Source organism: Pyrgilauda ruficollis, unplaced genomic scaffold (assembly GCF_017590135.1).
Source record: "Pyrgilauda ruficollis isolate IOZ18807 unplaced genomic scaffold, ASM1759013v1 scaffold23, whole genome shotgun sequence".
Classification (NCBI taxonomy): Eukaryota; Metazoa; Chordata; class Aves; order Passeriformes; family Passeridae; genus Pyrgilauda; species Pyrgilauda ruficollis.
Window position 1 is genome coordinate 7,513,344 of NW_024522539.1, and position 22,208 is coordinate 7,535,551.

Consider the following 22,208-nt stretch of genomic DNA (forward strand, 5'->3'; position numbering starts at 1 on the left):
TTTCAGTTTTGGAATAAGCAGGTTCTATAGCCCACATCCCATAATCTGTCCACAAAACCTCTTCACTATGTTTAAAACATTTCCAACAGTCTGGGAAAATTTTACAGGAAATCTTCCACAAGCTAGGCATTGTGATGTTTAAATAAGACCCCTTTTCAAACAGCACCTTGTGAGCTTGTGTCTTCACGAGTGAGCAGCTGTTATATCATCTTGCACTGAATCTCTAACTGTTCCATTTGCTGCATTTCTTCTAACGACTCCTCTGCCAAAAAAAAAAAAAAAAAGGTTGAGCAGCAAACCAATTCTTTGACTTTGCAATCACAAGTATCTTCCTTTTTTTCATTTGAAAGATACGGCCTTTGCTATTTAGTTCTAATTTTGAGGCTGTTCCATCACTGGCTTCTACTGACAATGCGTGAATTTTCTGCTGCAGGTAGGAGAATGCTGGGATTGGGAGCAGAAGCACCAGGCTCCCTGTTCTTTATGGTTGGCTGCACATGTCTGTGGTTTTAAGGTGGTGGAACTATCTGGAGAAAATGGAAGAACTTGACAAGGTGCAGCTGCATTGCAAAACTGAAAACCACAAAAGGTGCAGTTTCATGTGTGAGTTGTGCAACTTCCCAAGGGCTGCTGAGCTTGTGGTGGGAGAGTCAGTGTGGACATGATCACTTCACCAGGGCCCTGGCACACAAGTGACCCCTCCAAAGTGAAACCAGGGCAGTTACCTCTGCTCTCAGAGCTGCTGGATCCTTCACCCCCAGAGAGTTACCTGTTACAGGAAGGCCTTGGTTTCATGTGTTTGTAAAATCATGGAAGTGTTAAGGTTGGAAAAGACCTCCAAGAACATCGAGCCCAGCTGCTAACCCAAGTCCACCCCTAAATTCAGTGCCACATCTGCACATCTTCTAAACACCTCCAGGAGAGGTACCTGTGAGGAGAAGATCCCCTTTCACCAGGGTCACTGCCTGGCTGGGAACAATTCACAGCTGCTGACTCAGGCCAACCTCTGGCACTGATTAACCACTGCCAGGGCCAGGCAGGGGGTGGGATGGCCACGGAGCAGCGATTGGTTTGTGCCTGAGGGCAGAGGGTGGGATTTGATGCCCCTCTGCTCTGGGTTACAGCACCTGGAGAGGATCTTCCTCCGAGGAAGGCACAAAGCACCTGGGAGGTGGGAACTGTGTGCAAGCAGGGGCTGCTCAGGGCTCAGCATGTCCTTCATCCAGGTAGACAAGGACTCTGATTTTCCTCTCCAAAACCTCCCCTATGGGGTTTTCTCCACGAAGGAGGAGGTGAGTAACAGCAAACTTTGCTCTTGGGATGTTGTAATTCTTCCAAGGCTGTGAGAGAGCAGAATTTCCTAGCAATGTGCGATAAAGGAGACTTCCCAGCCTGAGACACTCATGGGCTTCCTGACCTGGTGGCAAAGCTGTAGCTGACACATTGTCTGTTTCCTTAGTGTGATTATTGTGATTGCAGCTTTGAAACTGCACAAAAGAAATCAGAAGTGTTAATACTGGTGAGAAATACTTTGGCTAATATGTACAGTACTTCTTGTGTGGTTTTGATCATTTCTGTGACATTTGACCCTTCTACTCCCTGCGTAGAGGCACAGCACGTTTCACAATCAACTTTTTTATTTTTAATGCAGTCTTTTATTTTCTCTGTAACTGTAATCACACCATCACCCTTAAAAAGCCCCAGTAACTACTGCTCTTGGGGAGTTTTGTTGGTGGCTGCCAAAGCATTAAACCAGGACACCAAATGTGTGTTTTACCTGTTTTTGCAGCTGACCTGTTGTTCTATTGGGTGTATGTTTATGCAGTGCTGTATTAAGTGTGTGCAAATGTGTCATGTTTGAAGCTGGGCCCGAAGCCTGCCAGCTGAGCCAGCTCCAGGCCTTCTGTTTTATGATGATCACATAAGAAAACGTGACTCAACCTTTCTAGCAAGCTCTCAATTCCCAGTTTTCTTGAGAACTGAGCCCAGCAAGGCTGAACCTCACACCTCTGAGTGCCTGACAGGATGGAGCTCCTGGAGAAAGGGAAGCAAGCCAAGAGCTGCTTCTCAGAAGGAAAAAGTGGAGAATTTATTTGTCACTGCTTATGGAAACTTCATTATTGTCTTCTGGTTTCTGCTAGTTATCCATGTAGGTTTAAAAAAAAAATAAACCAGAAGATTGTGTTTTCTGATATGGTATTTTCTGAAGATAAAATGAGATGGTGTGTTAAAATGAGATGGTGTGCATGCTGTTATCTAGCAAGTTTGGATTATTTTTCTGTCTTCCTGAGTAACTGTTCTCTGAAAAAGACATTTTCACTCAAACCCTGTGAAATGACAGGCAAGACTTACAGAAATTATTTAGGAGAATAATGTTCTGGTGGTAGCTGAATATTTTAATGATTTCAGGCTAAAACAATTGGTGTCATTCCTGACTATCCCAGTTACAAATTAACCTGACATGACCTTTAGTTTTTTCCTGCAGGAATGTTTGCTGAATAAATGCCTACTACCACATTTGGAATCTTCCTTGGAAATTAAAGGTTGAAAAATAGTTTTAATAGCGTGGATCTTTGAAGATGGTTATTTTGGTGAGCTGCTTTTCAGAGTGGCTGTAATAGTTGGTCTGTCTTTGCCTGAAGACACAATGATGGAGGCTGTGGTGTGTTTTTGCCCCGTGCAGCTGCCGTGGGTCTGTCGGTGCTGCTGCCCCGCCGTCGCCGCTGGCTCCGCACGCGCCCGGGGCATGAACAGGAGCTTTGTCTCCTGGGCTGCATCTGTCCCATCTCCCCATGTGTGGGATGCTGTTCCTGCAGCGAGGACCCAGCAGGGATCCAGGCTGGGCTCGGTGTGCGCGTCCTGAGCTCCTGGTGTGCTGTGAGGATGGGTGGTGTAGGGCAGCCTCGTCCAAGGAGGCACAGAAATCATGTGCCTGGGCATGGTGTGCCTCCTGGCATCACCAGGGGAGTCCCTCAGTCCTCTGGGGAGGAGCTGGGGTGCAGAAATGACTGTTTCTCCAGTGGCATACCCACAGGGATGGAATTCCCCCTGCCCAAGGCCTCCCTATGCTTCTGTTCCCCACTGGTACAAGGAGCAGTAGTGTTTTCCCTCTTCACAGCATATTGCAGATGGATGGGCTTATTCTGCAATGCATGTCATTAATGAGGGGTGTTAATGAGCAAGTCAGCCTCTTTCTGGGGGAAAAAGGGCAGGGAGAGAAACCTCTGCTTGTTGTGCTGTCCTTTCCCCAAAGGATGGGGATGAGGCTCTTTCCACCCCAGAAGGTCTGCAGGGAGTCTGCAGTGATGCTCTGCCCATAGGGCTTAACGTTTTCCAGCAGCCAGCTTCAGACTGGCTCTTGAAGGTCCATTGCTGTGGTACCAGCTCTTGGTGCTGGATTGGTTAAACTCTGTCTTCCCCTGTGCCCTCTTTGGGGCATTTTTGGGTATGAGCATAAATTCTTCTTCTCTTCCCCCTCCTCTTGCTGCTTTGCAGCCTCGGCACAGGCTTGGGGTTGCCATTGGAGACCAGATTTTGGATCTCAGTGTCATTAAACATCTTTTCAATGGACCAGCTCTTGCCAAACACCAGCACGTCTTTGACCAGGTATTTATCAGAGTCTGTTCTAATTTCCACAAACATTTTAAAAATATTCCATGAGGCACTTTAGCAACTTGTGGTAAGATAAAGAACATGAACTGGAAATGTGTTGTCAGGCAGGTTCTGGTAAGCAAAAACCATCACAGGTGTGATAGCAAGGACAGCAGGGGCATCAGGGGTCCAAAGGTCATTTTCCAGGAAAGTGTCATCATCCTTTGGCAATGCAGGTGTCTGACATAAAGCCTAAATATTAATTCACTCCTGCTTGTGCCCTCAACACTCCATGGGTGGGTTATTAATGACAGGGAGGTTGTGTAAAGGATAAAAGTAAATACAAACAACTCTGTCTCAGCGGGCTGAGATATCAAAGCCAGCAGGGCCTGCAGTGGTGTGAAGGATGAGGTGATGCCAACATGCAGCAGGTCCTGCTGCAGAGGACTTGTGGGGTGTGATGGGGATGGGCAGCCATGGGCAGGGGTGCTTGTGGGGTGCTCTGGGCAGCCACGGCCACATAACCCCAGGTACAGGCATCCATCACCGGGGTGGGAGTGTGGGACATCTTCCTGCAGTGAAGGATAAGCAAAATGTGGTCTTTTCTTTGTCCCTGCACCTGTGTGTCACTGTCAGCCCACGCTGAACGCCTTCATGGGGCTGGGCTGGCCAGCATGGACCGAGGCCAGGGCTTTCCTCCAGAAGCTGCTGTCAGCTGGAGAGCCCACCCTGAGGGACAACGCGGAGCTGCGGAGAAGGTGAGGGAGCAGCGAGTGGCTGCAGGCACAGGGAGCTGTGCCCTGTGTCACCTGAGTGACAGGAGACCAAAACCAACAGCCTGACGTGGCCACCTGCCTCCTACGTGGGAATTAACTGGGGTTTGTGCACATCGAGTGCTTCCTTCTCTTAATTGCCTAAAGATTAATCTCTGATTAACCTTGTGACTGCCCGCAGATCCAGGGTGTCACCCTCCACCTGGAAACAGCCAGCTCTGCCCTGGGTGTGTCCAGACCTGCTGCCTCTCTGTGGGGCTGGGCTGCTCCTCTGGGTACCCCGCTCCACCATGGCCTTCCATGGACACACAGTTCAAGGGTCTCCACCTCTCCCGCCTGCCCCGGGGCCTCCTCCCTGCCTGCCACACCTGGAGCAGGAAGGGGACACCCCCCAGATTGTCCTCAGTAACCACTGGACTTTGCTCAAACTGAGCGTGTGGTCACAAATTGGCTTCAGCTTTGGGGCTGTGCAGGGGCAGGAGGGGAGGACAGTGCTCTGCTCTGTGCTGATGGAAAACAGGGGTGCCCATTAACCCCACACCTCTGGAGTGATGCTTCAGGCACCGCAAGTGCCTGGCAGTGAGCAGCAGTTCTTCCTCCCTGTCCTGCCAGGGGGATGGGGAGGATTTAGGCTCTCCTGAGCAGGACAGGGGTTGAACTGCTGCTTGCCACAAACAGGGCCAGCAGCTGGAATCAGACCTCCAGGAGCCACGTGCCGTGAACTCATCATCCCACTCAGCAGAGGCAGTGCTGTCCTGGGCACGGGCTCTGGGATTTCTCTGTGCCCCTCGGGAATCCAGCCAGCCCAGGGCTGCCCCCTCCCCACTCACATCACACCCTGACAGCTGCTGCTTTTCTGTATCCATCCCAGAAACAGCAGCCCGTGCAGTCACCAGCTTTTCTGCCAGGCTTTTTTTTTTTCTGTGGGGCTTTGCAAACTAAATTAAAGGAGAAGCTGGGGGAGCAAGTCAGCCTCTTCCATGCTTCTTACGGGTGGGAGCTGCAAGTTTTCTGAGATCTGAAGGCATCATTTTTCATTTCAGAGCATTTGTACCTCAAGCTGCTGCGACGATGCACCTGCCTGCCCACATTGGTGAGTGTGGGGCAGCCGGGGGCTCCTCAGCCCTGCCCTTTGCTCCCACACGGAGCAGCTCCTTCATTTCCAGCTGGCTCAGACAGACACATCATAGCTGTGACAGGGAATGGGCTTTGCAGCAGCCAGAAGTAGATTATTGTACATAATGAAAGGTAGGTGCTGTCTGTGGCACAAGAATAAAAGCCTGGGGAAGCTCAATAGCAGCCAGAGCATTCCTGTTTGCAATTTCCACTAAATCAGGAGTGTCTGGTGGTACATAACTCCTGTCATCAGCTTGGCATCACCACAGGCCTTTGTGACTAGAGCCAGGAAAGAAACACTTGTTCAGTTTCCAACAATTTCCCCTTTTGCCATCAGAAAATGTTTCAGATGTTGCAAAGTTTCCAAGGCAGATATTCCAGCGCAGCCTCATGAACAAGTACGAATTTCCACTCCCAGACCATTACTCTGCATCCCAGATTTTGCCTCCACTCCCATGAGGACTGCTTTGGGATTCCTATATTCATATAGATACATAAGCATTTCCTGGTTTTGGCAGGAGTTTCTTTTTGGACACAAACCAACCTTATCAAAGTCACTTGAGGGCATGACCTGCACAGCAACAGGGATGTGAACGTGCCCATTTTCTATCCAAGCTCTGTTCTGAGCTGGCTTTTGCCTTCCTGGGGGCACAGCCCTGGTTTGGGACAAACTCTAGCCTGTCCCAGAGGAACCATGAGGAATTCCCATAGGTGTGATACCTTCCTGAAAACAGTTTCAGGTTGAACACGTCCCGTCAGAAAATTGCTGGCTCCTGGCTCCCATGGCTACTGGGAATGGACTGCCCTGATGTCACTGAGCTGGATCACACAGATATGAGGCATTTAGGATTCCACAGCTCTGTCCTGTGTGTGGTTCCTGCTTCTCCTGGGTGGCTGGGTCCTCCTCTGGGAAGCTGGAACTGTAGGGGATAACTTACTGCTGGATCCTCCTGGAGCAGCAGGATAATTACTGAGCTCACTAACCAGCATAATGCAAATACACCCTCCCAGACTGTGTTTTCCCCTCATTCCTCCGTTTTCCCGTGGCTCGGGAGGGTGGGAGCTGTTTGCAGGGATGGCAGCAGAGGGCAGCAGATGTCCTGAGTATCCCGAATTCCCGTGCCGGTACCGCCGGCTGGAGAAAAGCAGCGGGAATTGCTTCTCTCTGAAAAGGGGGCTGCTGCTTTGTGTCCTGCGTGTTCCCTCCTCTTCTCTACTGGAGACTTAAAAAAAAAAATAAAAATAAAATAAAAGAAGCCATTTTTATCTGCATAATTTATAGGTGAACTGTTAATCACCCCTTGGTGCTGTTACTGACATCCCCGAGCCCTTTGCTGTCTCCTTCTCTGCGGATGACGTGCTGCAGCCCCCGCAGATGAGGGACTGTGCTGCCACTGATCCCTGGTTTATGGATTCTTTCCTCGTGCAGGAGACTACACTGACTTCTATTCTTCACGCCAGCATGCCACAAACGTTGGGATCATGTTCAGGGGGAAGGAGAACGCTCTGATGCCGAACTGGTGGGTGGATTGTTGGATTGTTCTCTAGTGCAGCAGTATTTTGCAGGCTTATCCGTACATATACATGATGTTTTAAAGGTCTGAGTAGTTTTTCAGGATCACACTGTTTTGAGTTCATAGCAGATGAGAATCAGTGTTGTCCAGAGTTCAATACCAGAACCAAATTCCACATGTCCCCAGCCTCAGCTGAGTCTGCACTGCCCTTCATTGCAGTGGCCACACCAGTTTCTGTGCAGCCCCCCAGTTTAAAAACAAATATACCTAAAAAATTAGGTTTTGCTAAGTGAAAAGAAAGCAGAATTTAAGATCCAAGGAATTAATTGGAGCAGTGGCACAGCAGTGCATTAAGACTGCAACACGGTTTTGTTATTATATTCTATTTCACTTCCATCCTTATATCAGAATACAGTGCTGAGATCTGTGCCCATGCATACAGAGCTCCTGCTCCTTGTACCTCCCACTCCCGTGGTGCTTCCACCCCAAAAAGCTGCTCTGGCACCCAGCTAACCCGGGCACTGTGGTGCTCTTTCTCGAGGCTGCACTTACCTGTGGGCTACCACGGCCGGGCATCGTCTGTTGTGGTGTCTGGGACGCCCATCCGGAGACCTGTGGGACAGATGAAACCTGACAATGGTGAGTTCTGGGAGGATTTTAATCCAGATTCTTATTCCTTTCATTCTTTAATTTTGCTCCACATCATGGAGTAGTGGAGTGGAAGGGTCTGGGATGCCTTGCCTAAAGCCCAGCCTGGGGTCAGGGCAAGAGAAAGGCCTGGTTTAAGTCCATTTTCTGTTCCATGCCAAGCAGCACAGCTGCTGTTTCTTTTGGCTATTACTTCTATTTCCCTAGCTGCCTCCCTGTTGTAATATATTCTTGCTTCTACCCACAGATAAACCCCCAGTGTTTGGTGCTTGTAAACGTCTGGATATCGAGTTAGAAATGGTGAGAGGTTTTTTCTCCTTATGACTTGAAAAATATTAAAATAGAAACAGGGAAGAAAGGGTGGGTTTAACTTCTTCTAAAGTGAATGTCCCATAAGGTCCACTCCTGTGTTCCCCTCTGAGCTGTCTGTGCTGCAGGCAGTAAGGATTTCTGTGGAACAAACCTTTGCTTTGGATGAGGAGCAGGGTGCCTTAGCTCATTGGGAGGTTTGCTCATACAGCTCTCAGGCTGGAAAAAGCTCACCTGGCCAAAGCTGAGCACCAGTCAGGCAGCAGAATTCTTTTTCACAGCCACCAGAGCCCGTTTCCTGGTCAGCAGTTACCTCTGCACTGCAGCCAGGATCCATCAATGGACACTGGGGGTTGGGAAGTCCAGGCTGTCTGCACCTTGTGCTGGAGCAGAGGAAGCCCTGAGTTCTTGGCAGTGGGATTCAAACTCTTGGTTCTCCTGCCTGGAAAGTTAAAACCTGTGCTGTGGGTGTTGTAAAAAAAAACATGGTGGGAAGTCACATCATGCTGTGACTTGGTGTGGTCCAGAAGGGAGGGTTTCATAGGATTCTATTAAGATTTATATCATTTTAATAGCTGATATAATTTTTGTATGTTTTATTCCCAATCCTTTCCCTTTAAAAAAAAGTACTGGAAAAAGTGTAATATTGATGGAAATGGTTCTAAAAATGCAGTGAAACTCTTTAATGCTGTGTTCTTTGCCAATCAGTGCTGTAAGGGGAGAGAGATGCAGTGCCACAAAGTGGGGTTCCTGTGGTGCTGCCACAGCTCTGCTTTCCAGCCTGAGTTCTACTGCTGGCTGCAGTAGAAAACAGTAGAACAGAAGGAAAAACTTCCACATTGTAGACAGAAAGAGACAGCTGAGTTTTCCTATAAAATCCTCTGCATGTGCAGGCTGTGGATTCCTAAGGGAATGAGTGCAGGCACCCAGTTCATGGCCTACTTTACTTAGTGGGCACATTTCTCCACCTGTTCTTCCCCACTGTCTCATCAGGCTCCAGCCACTTTCAGTGTCCCCTTGGATGTCTTTGCACTCCTTCCTGTTCACTGTCTGCAGCAATCAGTCCCTCCAGTGGGCAAACCTGTTCTGCATCCGGACCTAATTAGGAGGGACCATTTTTTCCTCCTGCATTTTGACAACATGGTGCCCTTGTTTAATGCCTGTCTCTTAGCAACACAGAGCTCTTAAGTAATTCAAGCCTGCCAGCTTCGTGGAGGGGGGGAAGAGGGGAGCAGGCCATGGGTTTTGTCCAAATGTGTGTGGGAAATGGTGCAAAACTCATCCTGTTCAGCCTTTATTGCTGCTGACCGTAACTCTCTGTGCTGTAAAGACTTTTAGCTTCAACAACATAATCAACACGTTCCTTTTTGGTTTCAGGCATTCTTTGTAGGTCCTGGAAACAAGTTTGGGGAGCCCATTCCCATCAGCAGGGCCCAGGAGCACATCTTTGGGATGGTGCTGATGAACGACTGGAGCGGTGAGCGCTGCTGTGGGATCCTGCCTGGAGAGGGGGGTACAGCACCACGGGAAACACCAGAGAGGCAGAAATTATATATTCCAACAGCAGAACTGATCACTGAACCCACTGGTACACTGAAAGGGATGAAAATGAAGTGTTGCCTGTATCAATCCATCTTTGATCAATTAGTAGAACCAGAAATTGCTGCCTAATGAAGATTTATTTACTTATGGAAGAGCTAATTTCAGTCTAGTTTCTTCTGGGCAGGGATGGAGGAATCCTAAGAATTGTGATACCAAGGATGGTGATTGATTTCAATGTCAGGAAAAGGATTTGGCAATCACAAATCCCTCAGTCTCTGCACAGACTTACCTTGTTGAAATTCTCCCTATGGCTGACAAAGACCATTAGCTGGGTATAAAAGGATTATTATACATTCATTTTTATAATTTATATATTATAAATTATACATAATAAATTATAAATAGAAACTATAAAAAATTAAAGTGGGGGTAAAAATACTGGTTATATGGGGATGATCTGGTTTGTTTTACTTATTGCTGATTTATCATCCTAATCTAGCTGATCTAAGAACACTGGGTTGAAAATGGATGGATTTAAATTAGGATTTGGGCACAACAGCTAGAAAAGGCTGGGGGTAGTAGCAATTTCAATTCATGTTACTCTTCCATGGGTCTGATGGATGTGCAATTCCTAGGATATGTTCACCTGCAGTGCTTTGAATGTTCTCTTCCCAGCCCGTGACATCCAGAAGTGGGAATATGTTCCTCTGGGTCCTTTCCTGAGCAAAAGCCTTGGCACAACCATCTCTCCCTGGGTTGTCACCATGGAAGCTCTCATGCCATTTGTGTTGCCAAACCCTGTCCAGGTCAGCAAGAGAAAAAGTTGAAATAAAGAAAAAGCAGTGCTAGAAAAATGTCAGCAGAGCTGGAAGGTGCCTTCATCAGAAATCACTGAGCTGCCTCCATGCCAAGGATTGTCTCCATGGAATCCACAGCTGGGATTCTGCTTCTGAGCAGATGAAGGGCCCTCTGAGTCCAAGTGCTCATTGATGTCACTGGCCCTGGCACATGTTGTGCTGTCATCCTGCTTGAGGGGGGCAGAAAAATCATCTTTAAAACACCTGGAAAATAAACTAACCAGAGCTTCTTCTGGGTCCTTGGTAGCACTTAGCATCCAGTAAGTGGTGGAGAGAGGGTGGAGTCAAGCCAAAACACTTTGTTCAGGCATTTCCAGTTGTCTGCATTGTGCAGGTGGTTAAAACTGGAAAAGATTAGGGAACCTTGCAGAGACCTCACCATCTTCTCTGTGCAGGCACAGAGCAAAGTGTGCTGGCACCCTGTTTGTGCTGGATTAACATCCACGCTGAAATGATGGGCATGGCTTTTGCAAACCTGGTGCAGAAAAAGGAATTGGATTACATGGGTATCATGTCTGTTCAGCAAAATCTGTGAAAGTGTGTGCATGAGACCAAGAAAAGTGATAATCTGAGCTGTAAGAATGGTGGAGTGAATGGGCTGTGCAGCACAGGCTGGGTACACCAATACTCACTGGAATGTCTTGTGGACTTTTAAATTCCTTTTGGTTTAGACTGTGATGTCTTTTATGTGCTTTTAGGATCCTAAGCCGCTGCCCTACCTTCAGGATAAAGAGCCCTACACTTTTGACATCAAGCTCTTTGTTGCCATTAAAGGTATGGCAAAGCTGAGTGGGTTACAAAGCTGCAATTGCCAATCAAATTTTGTGGCACCACCACAACCTCCAGGCACTTGGCTCTGGGCTCCCTCTTTTCCTGCTTTGCCCAGAGAAAGGGGCAGAACTGCTCAGCTCCCTGCTGGAGCAATGTGCCAAGCAGGGAGTGCCCCCCAGCTGGCCAGCTCCCCTTGAGGAGGGTCCCCGAGGGTCTCCTTGCATAGGCAGGGGTCATCAGGACATGGAATGAGCAGATTTGTGTGGGATCCAGATGTTAACCCAGCTCAGCCCCCACCTTAGGCCCTGCTGACCAGGGGCAGCTTGATGGTGCCCCAGTGCAATCCCCACACACTTGTTTTCCATGAAATCCCAGTCTTCATGGCAATAGAATTGTTATTACTGTTTTTTTCACTAGGGATTGCAGTGATAAAAGAAGTCTCCATCCATCTGTAAAATAAAAAGACTCCAACATCATTCATCCAACACAAACAAATTGCTTTTCTCTTTTTTATCCTTTATTTTCTGCAGGAGAAGGAATGAGCACACCAACTACTATATGCAGATCAAATTTCAAGGTAAGGCTCCAGTATCTTTTGTTTATTTGCAATCTTGCTGATGCCATCAGCTCCAGCCCAGGCAATTTCAAACACTGCTTTTTGCATTAGACTCGTAGAACAGGATCATAGAACCACTAAGGTTAGAAAATACCTCCAAGATGTCCAAGTCCAAATGCCAAGCCCACAACTAAACCATGTCCCTCATATCCACACACCTTTTGAGCACTTCCAGGGATGGTGAACCCACCACTTCCCTGAGCAGTCAAAAATTTTCAGAAAAAAAATGAAAAACATTTCATTTTTGAAAGACGAAATAAAGATGGTGATGGATCCCCCTGTGAGGTGGAAATGCTTGATGAATGCTTGATGAAGGGGACAGCTCCTCCCTGCTGCTCACCTTGGGGTGCTCAGAGCATCCTTAGCTCTGTGCCCATTTTTCAGGGAGAACAGAGGACTACAGGCAGAGGGAATTGTCTCTTGCAGTACAGCTCTGCAGCATTTTTGAAAGATGAAATGAAGATGGTGATGGATCCCCCTGTGAGGTGGAAATGCTTGATGAATGCTTGATGAAGGGGGACAGCTCTCCCTGCTGCTCACCTTGGGGTGCTCAGAGCATCCTTAGCTCTGTGCCCATTTTTCAGGGAGAACAGAGGACTACAGGCAGAGGGAATTGTCTCTTGCAGTACAGCTCTGCAGCCACAGCTCTAATTTAGCTGCACTCCCTGCTGCCAGCCTGGGTCTGCCCCATCCCCTCTGTGGGCAGCGTGGTGGCTCTGCCTCCACCCACTGATTGAAGCCAGGAGATCTATGTGCCAGCTGCAGCAGTTCTCAATCCATTTCATATCCACATTTGGCTCTTGGCATAGTAATTACCTTAATCAGTAAATCAGTAGTCAGCAAATCAGTAATAAGTAGATTTTTCAACAAGGCTGTTAAAATACTGGGTGTAATCATGGAGCTTGGGTCAGCAGTACTGGTCTTAGAGAGGAAGAAGAGATTTAAAATGAAATCCAGCTGAAACAAGAGAAGTTTTAAGGGACTAAATTGCATGTTAAAGTGTGGGTTTTATGAATGCCATAGGCCAGGCCCCATGACTCCATTCTGCACAGCCTAATGGCCACCAGAGAATTTGTCCTTCGTTGCTTCCTTGCTTTAGCCCCTCTTCCTCCTTCCTGCAGCACATGTACTGGACCATGAAACAGCAGCTGGCTCACCATTCCATCAATGGCTGCAACCTCAGGCCTGGAGACCTCCTGGCCTCTGGCACCATCAGTGGACCTGTAAGTGTTGAAACAATGAAATCACCGGTCAGCAACTCAGAACCAGCAGAGCAGGGCTTGGGGCTAAGCTCTTCCTGATCTGAGCACCACAAAACCATCTGCAGCTCCTTCCCAGGCACATTGGGGTGCTGCTTTGGTGGCCCCAAGCTCACACTGAGAAGTGGTTTGGTTTGGGTAGGGTTTTTGCTTGGCTGGTTTTTTTATGTTGTTGAGTTTTGGGGTTTTGATCTCTCTTGTGCTTCTTTCCCTAAGAATTATTTTACAATGTATGCAAATTAGCTTCTGTGTGGAAGCATCCTTACAATCCATTTACCCTCTGTGAAATGCAGCTTTTTATTTCTGAAAAGAATGTAAAAGGTGCCTGGGTATAACTTTTAGTTTGTCCAATGAAGCTGGAGCCAGCTGCACAAGCTGTTACCCCCCTTGAGCTGCCATTTGGGCAGTGGCTGCAACATATGGGCAACTCTCACTTTCTGAACCACCAAACACAAATCCTGTACATGCTGTCTCAAAGACAGCCTCAGGTAAGGTGTTTGCAAGCTGGGATGCATGTACTTCACTTTTGAGCATTTCTGAGGTGCTTTTTGAATCTTCAGACTGTTGTACTGCAGAAGACATTAAAGACTCACAAACAGCAGCTTTGCTCTTCTGAAGAACAAAATGTAATTAAAAATCTGAAACGTGATTGCATAAAAGCAATGGATTTGTAGAAGTCTCCTCCACTTGTTTCCATTCTTGCTGTGGCAGACCCAAACTGCTTTAACAGGTTGAACACTATGTTAAATACACCAGATAACAACAGCTGTAAGCATTACTGCTAATAGCCAGCAAGAAATTAAAATGCAAAGTCAGGAAAAGGACCCAATGTATCAATTAATGAAATCAGCAGCAAAACTCTGTTCTGTAGAGGTAACATACTTGTGTGTCTGCTCCCAGCAGCAAGAAGCTGAACAGCAGGAGAGATACTAAAAAATTGTTTATTTGTTTATGAACTCTTGCTGCAGGAGCCAGAGAGCTTTGGCTCCATGCTGGAGCTGTCCTGGAACGGAACAAAAGAAATCCCTCTTGGCAGTGGGCAGTCTCGTAAATTCCTGCAGGATGGAGATGAAGTGATTTTGACAGGTAATGGCTGGATAGCTGCTCTTACAGTGCAGCAAGGACACATTTCCATAGGCTGATCCCAGCAGCACGAGCCCCTGGTGTGGAGCTGGGCTGTCTGTACACACCTGCCGTGCAAGCACAGCTGCTTCCATCTACCTGTGAGGAGGCTCAAGCAGTGGATGGAAATTTCCCTGCCATCAATGCTTTCTAGAATGGATCATTTGCTTTTCTAAGTCCTTAATACTCCTGCTATGCCACTGTGTGAGCACCAAGGAGATGATGGAGGTAGGTTTGCCTTTATGGGTAAAAATACCCCAAGACTAGGGAGCAGTTAATTGTTTCCACCACAGTGCAAGTTTGCATGTGGAGCAGAGCTTGGAAAATGCTAAAAAATGCTATTTTTCAAATAATATTTAATTTGTAACCTAGGCATATTCAGTGAAGTGTGTTGCAAATCAAGTATGTGGGAAACCATGGAGCCTTCTAGAGCAGCTGACCCCTCTGGAAAGGGCTCTGCTTGAGACCTGGATTATGCTGAGACATGGTTTTAGTTTTCATCTTGATAATCTAAGGATTTTATGAATTAAAATCTACCACAGTGTTTTGTGATCTAAATCCCACTCCTACTTGTTTTTGACCCAAAGCCTAGTGCAAAACAAATCTCTATTTTTTCCTTTCCTCTCATCTTTGGGGTGGCAAATATTTGGCACGAACAGCCATGAGAAACTTTTGTTTCAAGACTTCAGCGTCTTTGCTGTGTGACCTACTGGGATTTTAGGGAATGTCCTGTGGGATGTTGTGTGTCACCAGCTGAGACCCAGCCAGTGCCACACCTGGCTCTGAGCAGCTCCATCCTGAGATGTGATCAGAGATATCTGCACAGGAACACACGGCTCAAGCAGTGGGGAAAGACTTCCCAGGTGTGACTGAGGGCAGAGAGAATGTGAGTGACAAACACCTGGGCAGCTGCCTCATGGTGTGATATTAATATGTGTACCTGGGCCTGCTCAGCCCAACCTGGACTCCTAGGATTTTTGACAAAACAGTTTAAAATTATAAACTTTTTTTCTCCCAGAAAAAAAAAAAATAAGAAAAGTCAAGAATTTTCTATGATTTAAAAAAAAAAAAAAAAAAAAAAAAAAAAAAAAAATTAAGAAAAGTCAAGAATTTTCTGTGATTAAAAAAAAAAAAAAAGGAATGTATGTATTCCAGTCCCCTGGCAATTCCAGTGCCTCCTGCCTGGCAGCCCATCCAATAGCCTTGAAAATAAAATCGTGTTTCTGTGAGCTGCTGCCAGTTTGACAGAGGAAATGCTGAGACAGCTGGAGGCTGAGATGCACTAGAGAGAGCCATAGGTGATGACCCTGAGGAGTCCCCAGTGCCTCTGACATCCTCCAGCCTCCCAGCAGCTGAAGCGTGGAGCCACCTGAGGCTGCTCTCTACAGGCTCCCCATGTGTGCAGGGACACTCCTCCAGCAATCCAAAGTGCCACACTGCCCTCCAGAGTCCCCAGCCTCCCTCCAGAAACTGTGCCAGGAGCCCTGCATCAGGGAGCAGTGAGGGATGCTGGAGTTGCACACCCATATCCCTTTTGGCAAGGAGCACCTCACAGTTTGGGAGCTGCTGGCACGGGGAGCCAGCCTGGGGACAAAGGTGACCAGCCCATGAGCCATGCTCTTCCTGCCCAGGACAAGCTATGTTAGTTCATTAAATGCTTAGAATCCTGACTGTCTTTAATGTTTAAAGATGGCATTGCTGCTAAGCTGGGGAAGGCAGTGGGGCAGTGCCATGGCAATTGATCTGCTGGGCCATTTCACACGGGCACGCTTTGTGGCTGTGGCACCAGGGCATTGCAAAGAGCCAGGGGCTGCTGGGGCTCTCTGGGAGCTGCTCCTATTTATTTATTTATTTATTTATTTATTTATTTAGTGATGTGTGGCAGGTCCAGGGCCTTAAGGCACCCCTGGGGCAGGGCTGGTGCTATTCCATCCTCTCCCAAGGTACAGCCATTAGCTCTTGCCAAGTGCTCAACACATCATTTCTGCTTTTCTGGTTCAACTTTGTATTCTTACTCCCCACGTGGGACCTATTTCAGAGACTTAACACTCATGTGTTAAGTCTCTGAAAGTGAGAGAAATGTATTTCTCCCAGGAAGTGTCTCAGGGAGGGAGCATGGCAGGGGAAGGGCTCCTGCTGGTGTTGGCAGCTGCCTGCAAAAACCCCTCAGCAGCTCCTTGGCACACACAGAGCTCGGGCCAGGGCTGCTGGCAGCACAGGGCTGGCTTTGTTCAGTGTGCTGCTCCTTGGTGCTGCTCTAAATTGTGCCTGACAGCAGGGATAACCAAACTGGACTGAAATAATCAGCTGCTGCTCAAAGGAAAGCTGGCAATGAAGCCTAATGAGGCAAATGGAAGCTGAGCTGAGCCTTACAGTGCCTTTTTCCACGGCTGCTTAAGGATGAGGATTACCTGGCAGATAGCAGGATGGTGTCTGTGGCTTTACACAAGCACTTAGAGACACCACTGTCCTTGGAAAACTTAATTTCAGCCTGGCTGTGAGAGCTGCACTGTGGGTTAGGGCTGGCAGGGTCTCTCTCTGTGCTGCAGTCACTTTGGCTGCCCTGCAGCCTGAGCCCACCCTTCCTCTTCCTCAGGGGAGTTTTCCATGATCTGTGCTAAGGGTGGGAATTAGGCTCTGTTCTGTTGAGCTCCTTCTTGAAGGCAGCTGGTTTTTATCACATGCAGGTGATGATTCCATCAGGAGAATCCATCTCTAACTGTGAAATAGTCCTTAAAATGCAGCATATGCCACTTTGTCCCTCCTTTGGTCAGCTGCTGCAGCAGCAGGCTACAGCAGGTCTCCTCAGCTGCTCTTCCCAGAACAGACTCCTCAGAGGGGCCAGAAGGCCCTGGCTGGGTCCCCTCCCCTGCTTTGCCCCCAGCTTTGCTGGTGGCTGCTGCCTGTGGAGCAGCTTGGCTGGCCCATGGCTATTTTATTTGTATTTCCCTCCCTCCTCCTGGCAGGGAGGAATGATGACTCTGAACCCATGTTCTCAGAAGGCTAATTTATTATTTTATGATACTATATTATATTAAAGAAAACTATACTATACTATACTAAGGAATACAGAAAGGATACTTAGAGAATGCTAAAAAGATAGTAATGAAAACTGGTGACTCTTTCCAGAGTCCCAACACGGCTTGGCCCTGATTGGCCAATGAGTGAAAACAACTCACAGCAGAACCCAATGGAACAATCACCTGTGGGTAAACATTCTCCAAAAACATGCCACATGTGAGCACAACACAGAAGAAGCAAATATGATAAGAATTGTTTTCCTTTTCTCTGAGGCTCCTCAGGTTCCCAGGAGAAAAATCCTGGGCAAAGGTATTTTTCAGAGAATGTGAATGCCACACGTGGCAGCAGGAGGAGCTGCAGCATCCCTGTCCCAACGTCATCACCTCCATCACTCGAGAGCAGGGAGACACAGAGCTGTCCCCAGAGGTGTCCCTGGTCAGAGACACTGTCACAGCCCCATGAGCTCAGCCAGCAGAGCTCCCACCCCTCTTATATAACACAGCACTAATGAGAACTTGGAGTCAGATGCTGAATTTCTCATGGAACTAAAGCACTTGACTTTAGCAAGAGAAACAGCTTCTGCAAGGGTAGGTCCTGCTGTTGGAGGGGGTTTAATGACTGCCTTTCTGGCTGTCAGCATCACAGCATCCCAAGAGCAGTCCTGATGCTGCAGGAAGAGAATCCAGATTTATTTGATTAATTGCAGGGCTGGGCCAGGCAGTGAATCAGTTTGCCAGGTAGATTGATGGTGCTGCAGGTTAGGTTTGAAAACAGAAATATTGCTGGCACATCTTGTTTGTTCTTTGATCAATTCACTGAACTTGAATATTGCTGTGTTTAACAGTTTGTGCTTTTTTTCTCATATTCCTAGGCTACTTGAGCTCTTCCAGGTGTTCTTTTATTCTGCCCCTCGTTGCATATCTGAGATGTTTTCACTTGGTTTTAGTCTCTTTATGCCTTTTTTCACTTTTATTCCTGGCAAAATCCTGCTGTCCTTACAGAACAAGCTGTGTGTTGTTTTCTATCCCTAGGTTACTGCCAGGGCAACGGCTTCCGTGTGGGATTTGGCCAGTGCTCAGGAAAAATCCTTCCAGCCCTGTCCAATCCATGAGGCCTGGAGTAATGTGGCATCCAAGGAGGAACCCTCTTCCCACCTCTACCAGTCATCCTGCTTTATTCAGATTTATTATTTTTATATGAGTGATTGTAATCTTACTATTTTTAATTATCAATAAATATCTTAAAGGTGAATGTGGCTCTCTGGTGTGATAAGAAAAGGATTTCAGTGCTAGCCTAAAATTCTCAGAATATGAATAAGATGATTGAAATGGAAAATGAGATTCTTAACTCTTCTACCATATTAATGTTTTTTTCATAATTATGAAAAGAGGCTTTCAAGTAAGCTTAAATATTCAGAGTACTAGGCTGATGATAAGAGCTGGGATTCCATGCTGACTTCCTTCTTCCACAGTGTTAATATGCTGGAGGTGAAATCCCGAAGGCGAGTTGCACATGGTTGTTAAAACCTTCCTGAGCAAGAGTTACATGACTTGCCCTAAAATAATTTGCAACAAAGCAGTTTGGAAATGTGATAATCAACACTGCTGAAGGCAACAGGCAGGATGTCCCTGCTCCTCCTGCCCCAGACTGGTTCCATCCCAGGGATGGGAGACTCTGTTGGGGCACCCTTCAGCAGGTCATGGTCAAAAGATCACCCTTGTTCCTCCTGCCCTGGTTTAGAGAAGGGAATTCCCTGTTTCTCCCTCACCCTGTGCACCAGCATCCCTTGGGTCAAGGAGGGAGGGGGAATTTCATCACTGGAGTGACCCCCAGCCACTCCCTGGTGGCAGTCACACCCCGTCACTCACCAGGGGCTGTGACAAAGGACACCAAGCAGGCCAAGCCCCCTCCTGCACCCCAAAAGGCATCTCATGCCTCAGCATTCCCCTGCAGCAGCCAGTAAACACAGCCACGTGCCACTTTCCTCAAGTGTAAAGGGCATCTGCTGTCTCCTGCTGGCCTACAAATCAATTTAACTCCATGGCCCAGTGCCAAATCACATCAATTAGAGGATATTACTGACTGGAGGAGCTCGGGAGACCGGATAATGAACTGTGGTGTAGTGCAAGGGGAACTTGTTAAATATTTGCTTGGTCCTCAAAGTGAAGAACCTGATGAGGCTGCTGGCTCCATGTGGTGACAGCAGGGTGAGCCCATGCTGCTGATTTTCCAGGCTGTCCCATTGCTGCTCAAAAGCTCTGCTGGGTAGTTTTGCTGATGTGGGCTGTGAGGGCATTTAAAGTCATCCTGGGGAGCAGCTGGGGCTGACCAGGAATGTCAGCCTGGGCCATGCAGAAGAGGAAATTTGAAATGAAAATTAAAGAAAAAATGTGGCAGTGCATATAAATCACTACTGATGGGGCATGTGCACTGTAATGGGCTTTCTTCTAGTGTGCAACAATAATAGTTCTTTAAGAGTATCACTTCTAAAGTATCACTTCTAAAGAGTGATACTTGGAGGTTCATCCCCAAATCAAGGATGACTTGGCCAGGAAAACATTGGCTCTTTGTTGTTTATCAAGGAAAAGCTATTTTGCCTTCAGGTTCTTGGAGCTGAACTAATAGGCAGATATTTATTTAATGTACTCTGACTGGATCATCAGTTTATAGATGCTTTGTGCTATCTTTTGACCTCAAAGGACAATTGTGAGTTGACACCTTCCCTCTTGGATTTAGAAATAACCCATCCTGTTCTTCTGGCTTTGCTCCTGGCAGCAGCAAGAGGACACACATTTATCCAGGAGAGAAATGTCTCTGCAGAAGCAACATCCAAGGAGCACCTTGGCATATCTGATGTCCTGGAAGTGCAATGTGTGACAGAGAGCTGATGTTGGGGCATTATGCCACTGGCCATCAGCTGTGACCTTGATGCAAGACACTGCACAGCCAAGAAGGACTGTGGTGTCAAGGCTTCTGGGTGCAGGAATACTGAGGGGAACTGTAAATCCATAGGGCTCTTGCTGAACTTTGAGCAAGGTAAAGGCAAGTCCTGCACACACCCAATGAATTCCTCTCCCAAAGATCCAACTGGATGCTGCAATTCCTGCCAGCAGGTGGGACTTGGGCTTGTTGCCTGCTCAAGCAGAAGGTCAGTGGTGCTGAAACCCCAAACCTGGCCAGGATGGAGGCACCCAGCCTCAGATCCTTCCAAGCTGGCTCGTGCCCCAGAGCCAGCCAGCCCTGAGGGAGGAGGTGGCTTTGCAGTGGCCACTCTGTACATCCCTGGGCCAAGCACCCCTGCCCCAAGCTGGGGATGGGTGGGAGCAGGGAAGAGCCCCCGTGGCCCCAAGGTGACTGAGCTGAGCTTCTCTAGCCTGGGGACATCTGGAGAAGTTCCAGATTCCTAGGAGGTGGGTAATTTCTGGAAAGGACCTCAGGCACAGCAGGTTTCAGAGGTGAGCTGGACAAAGTCCAAATTCTCAGGACAGAGCTCAGAGTCATCTGCTGCCTGCTTCATGGATGGGGGCCAAAATTCCAGGAGATGATAAAAAAGGAGACAAACTTTTCTGTGTGCCCAAGACCACTTTCTTCCCCCCCAGAAGAAGGCAGTGGGCTCTTTTTGGGTGGGCACTGTGGAGAAGGGGGGGCCCATGGCCACGCTGCCCTCGCCCAAGGCAGCGAGCCCAGAGGCAGAGCACTGCTGATTGTCATCCCTGCCAGGGTGCCCTGTGTCAAGGGAGAGTGAAGGGCACACCTGTGCTGCCATGTGCAGGGCTGCCCACAAAACAGCTTTGGCCTGGGACCAGCAGCACCCACTGCCTGGGGGGAAAGCAGCCTCTGACCCAAATTTTTGGGAAACACACAGGTGGTATGGGCACCTCCCGCTTGCTCCACCTCTCCTGGGGCAGCTGGGGCCAGTTTGCACCCTTGTCCTTTAAAACGAAGGTCATGGAGCTTTCTTCTGCTTTTGGGAGGAGCTGAGCACTGGTGGAAAGATCAGGCACTTGGAACAAGAGGGTGCTTTAGCCTAGGTGCTCTCAGTTCGACAGGCTGACTGGGTGCTTGAAAAAAGTTTATTTTTGAAGTGCCAGTTCCAGGTGGGTTGATTGCCTTTACAAAGAGCTTCCCATGCACTTCTGGAAGATTTTGTTTCAGGCTTGAGCATGGCTGTCTCTGCTTCTAGAGATTACTAATTTTTGTTTGCTTTAGATGTATTTTTCTTAGCTTGCTTATAATCTGGCTTCAAACAAAAGTGGAAAAAAACCACAAACAAACTCAGAGCTCCTTTTTCACTACCCAGTCATAGCACCAAGTTTGTGGGTTTGTAACCTGTGTGTAGAACAAGAAAATCCTTCTTGGATCTTCAGAAGCCTGGAGGAAAAAACTAAAACCTTTCTGCTGTGTCAGCCACCTGAGAGACCTCATTGAGGGTCATCCAACATCGTGTGGGGAGACAGAACCTCACTCGTGACCAGAGGAAATGGAAATGTGTGTCTAAGTGGAAACCACAGCTCCTGTGCTGGCCTGGAGCATCCTTCTCCTGCCTGGTGTTTCCCACTCAGCAGTTCCCAGCAGCAATCCGTGCTGGAGCACAGTGATCCCAGGGGTGAGTAGTGCTGGGCTCTTGGATGGGAGCTCCTGGAGGGGTGCAGGAGCTGCTGCTGGGCTGTGCTGCTTTATCACAGGGTGGGCATAGAGGCAATAAATCATCTTGCCTGACACTATTCCACCAGCTTTTGTTTTTTTGCTGGTAGCAAAACTAAAGGCAGCCACTGTTTAGTACTTTGAGATGCATTTTCTTACAGATCAAAGCGTCGTCGGGTTGGTGTGTAATGAAAAAGCTGGGTGTAATTTATAATAGTGCTGTTGGTATAATTAATTGTCAAAAAAAAAAAAAAGCACGGAATAAACCCTTAAAATGTATTTCAGAATTTAAAGGAACCAATGTTTTTTTGCTGTGAAATGCAGGCACTCTTCACCTGAAGTAGTTTTCTGCAGAGATTCTAGTTAGAAATGGGTGCGATATCTTGGAAAAAAAATTAGTTTTGATGTAAGCATTTGGGTCAGCA

General features: G+C 47.7%; 1 protein-coding gene across 1 annotated transcript; it reads left to right on the forward strand.

The window, feature by feature from the left end:
* The first annotated feature begins 327 nt into the window (after positions 1-327).
* FAH (fumarylacetoacetate hydrolase) lies at positions 328-18,295 on the forward strand. Its single transcript, XM_041469074.1, has 14 exons — positions 328-1,292; positions 3,496-3,606; positions 4,228-4,349; positions 5,408-5,457; positions 6,910-7,000; positions 7,536-7,633; positions 7,890-7,942; positions 9,329-9,428; positions 10,169-10,299; positions 11,049-11,124; positions 11,652-11,698; positions 12,859-12,960; positions 13,965-14,082; positions 18,171-18,295. The coding sequence occupies exons 1-14, from the start codon at positions 1,101-1,103 to the stop codon at positions 18,248-18,250; spliced, it is 1,371 nt and encodes a 456-aa protein (XP_041325008.1). The 5' UTR covers positions 328-1,100; the 3' UTR covers positions 18,251-18,295.
* Positions 18,296-22,208: the final 3,913 nt, after the last annotated feature.

What these genes read in the sequence shown, in the direction of transcription:
- FAH (XM_041469074.1), top strand. Translation starts at nt 1,101, where the DNA reads ATGCCCCTCTGCTCTGGGTTACAGCACCTGGAGAGGATCTTCCTCCGA. An exon ending in GCTGATGAACGACTGGAGCG is followed by an intron (nt 9,429 to 10,168) that starts GTGAGCGCTGCT and finishes TTCTCTTCCCAG; the next exon opens with CCCGTGACATCCAGAAGTGG. An exon ending in AGATGAAGTGATTTTGACAG is followed by an intron (nt 14,083 to 18,170) that starts GTAATGGCTGGA and finishes TTCTATCCCTAG; the next exon opens with GTTACTGCCAGGGCAACGGC.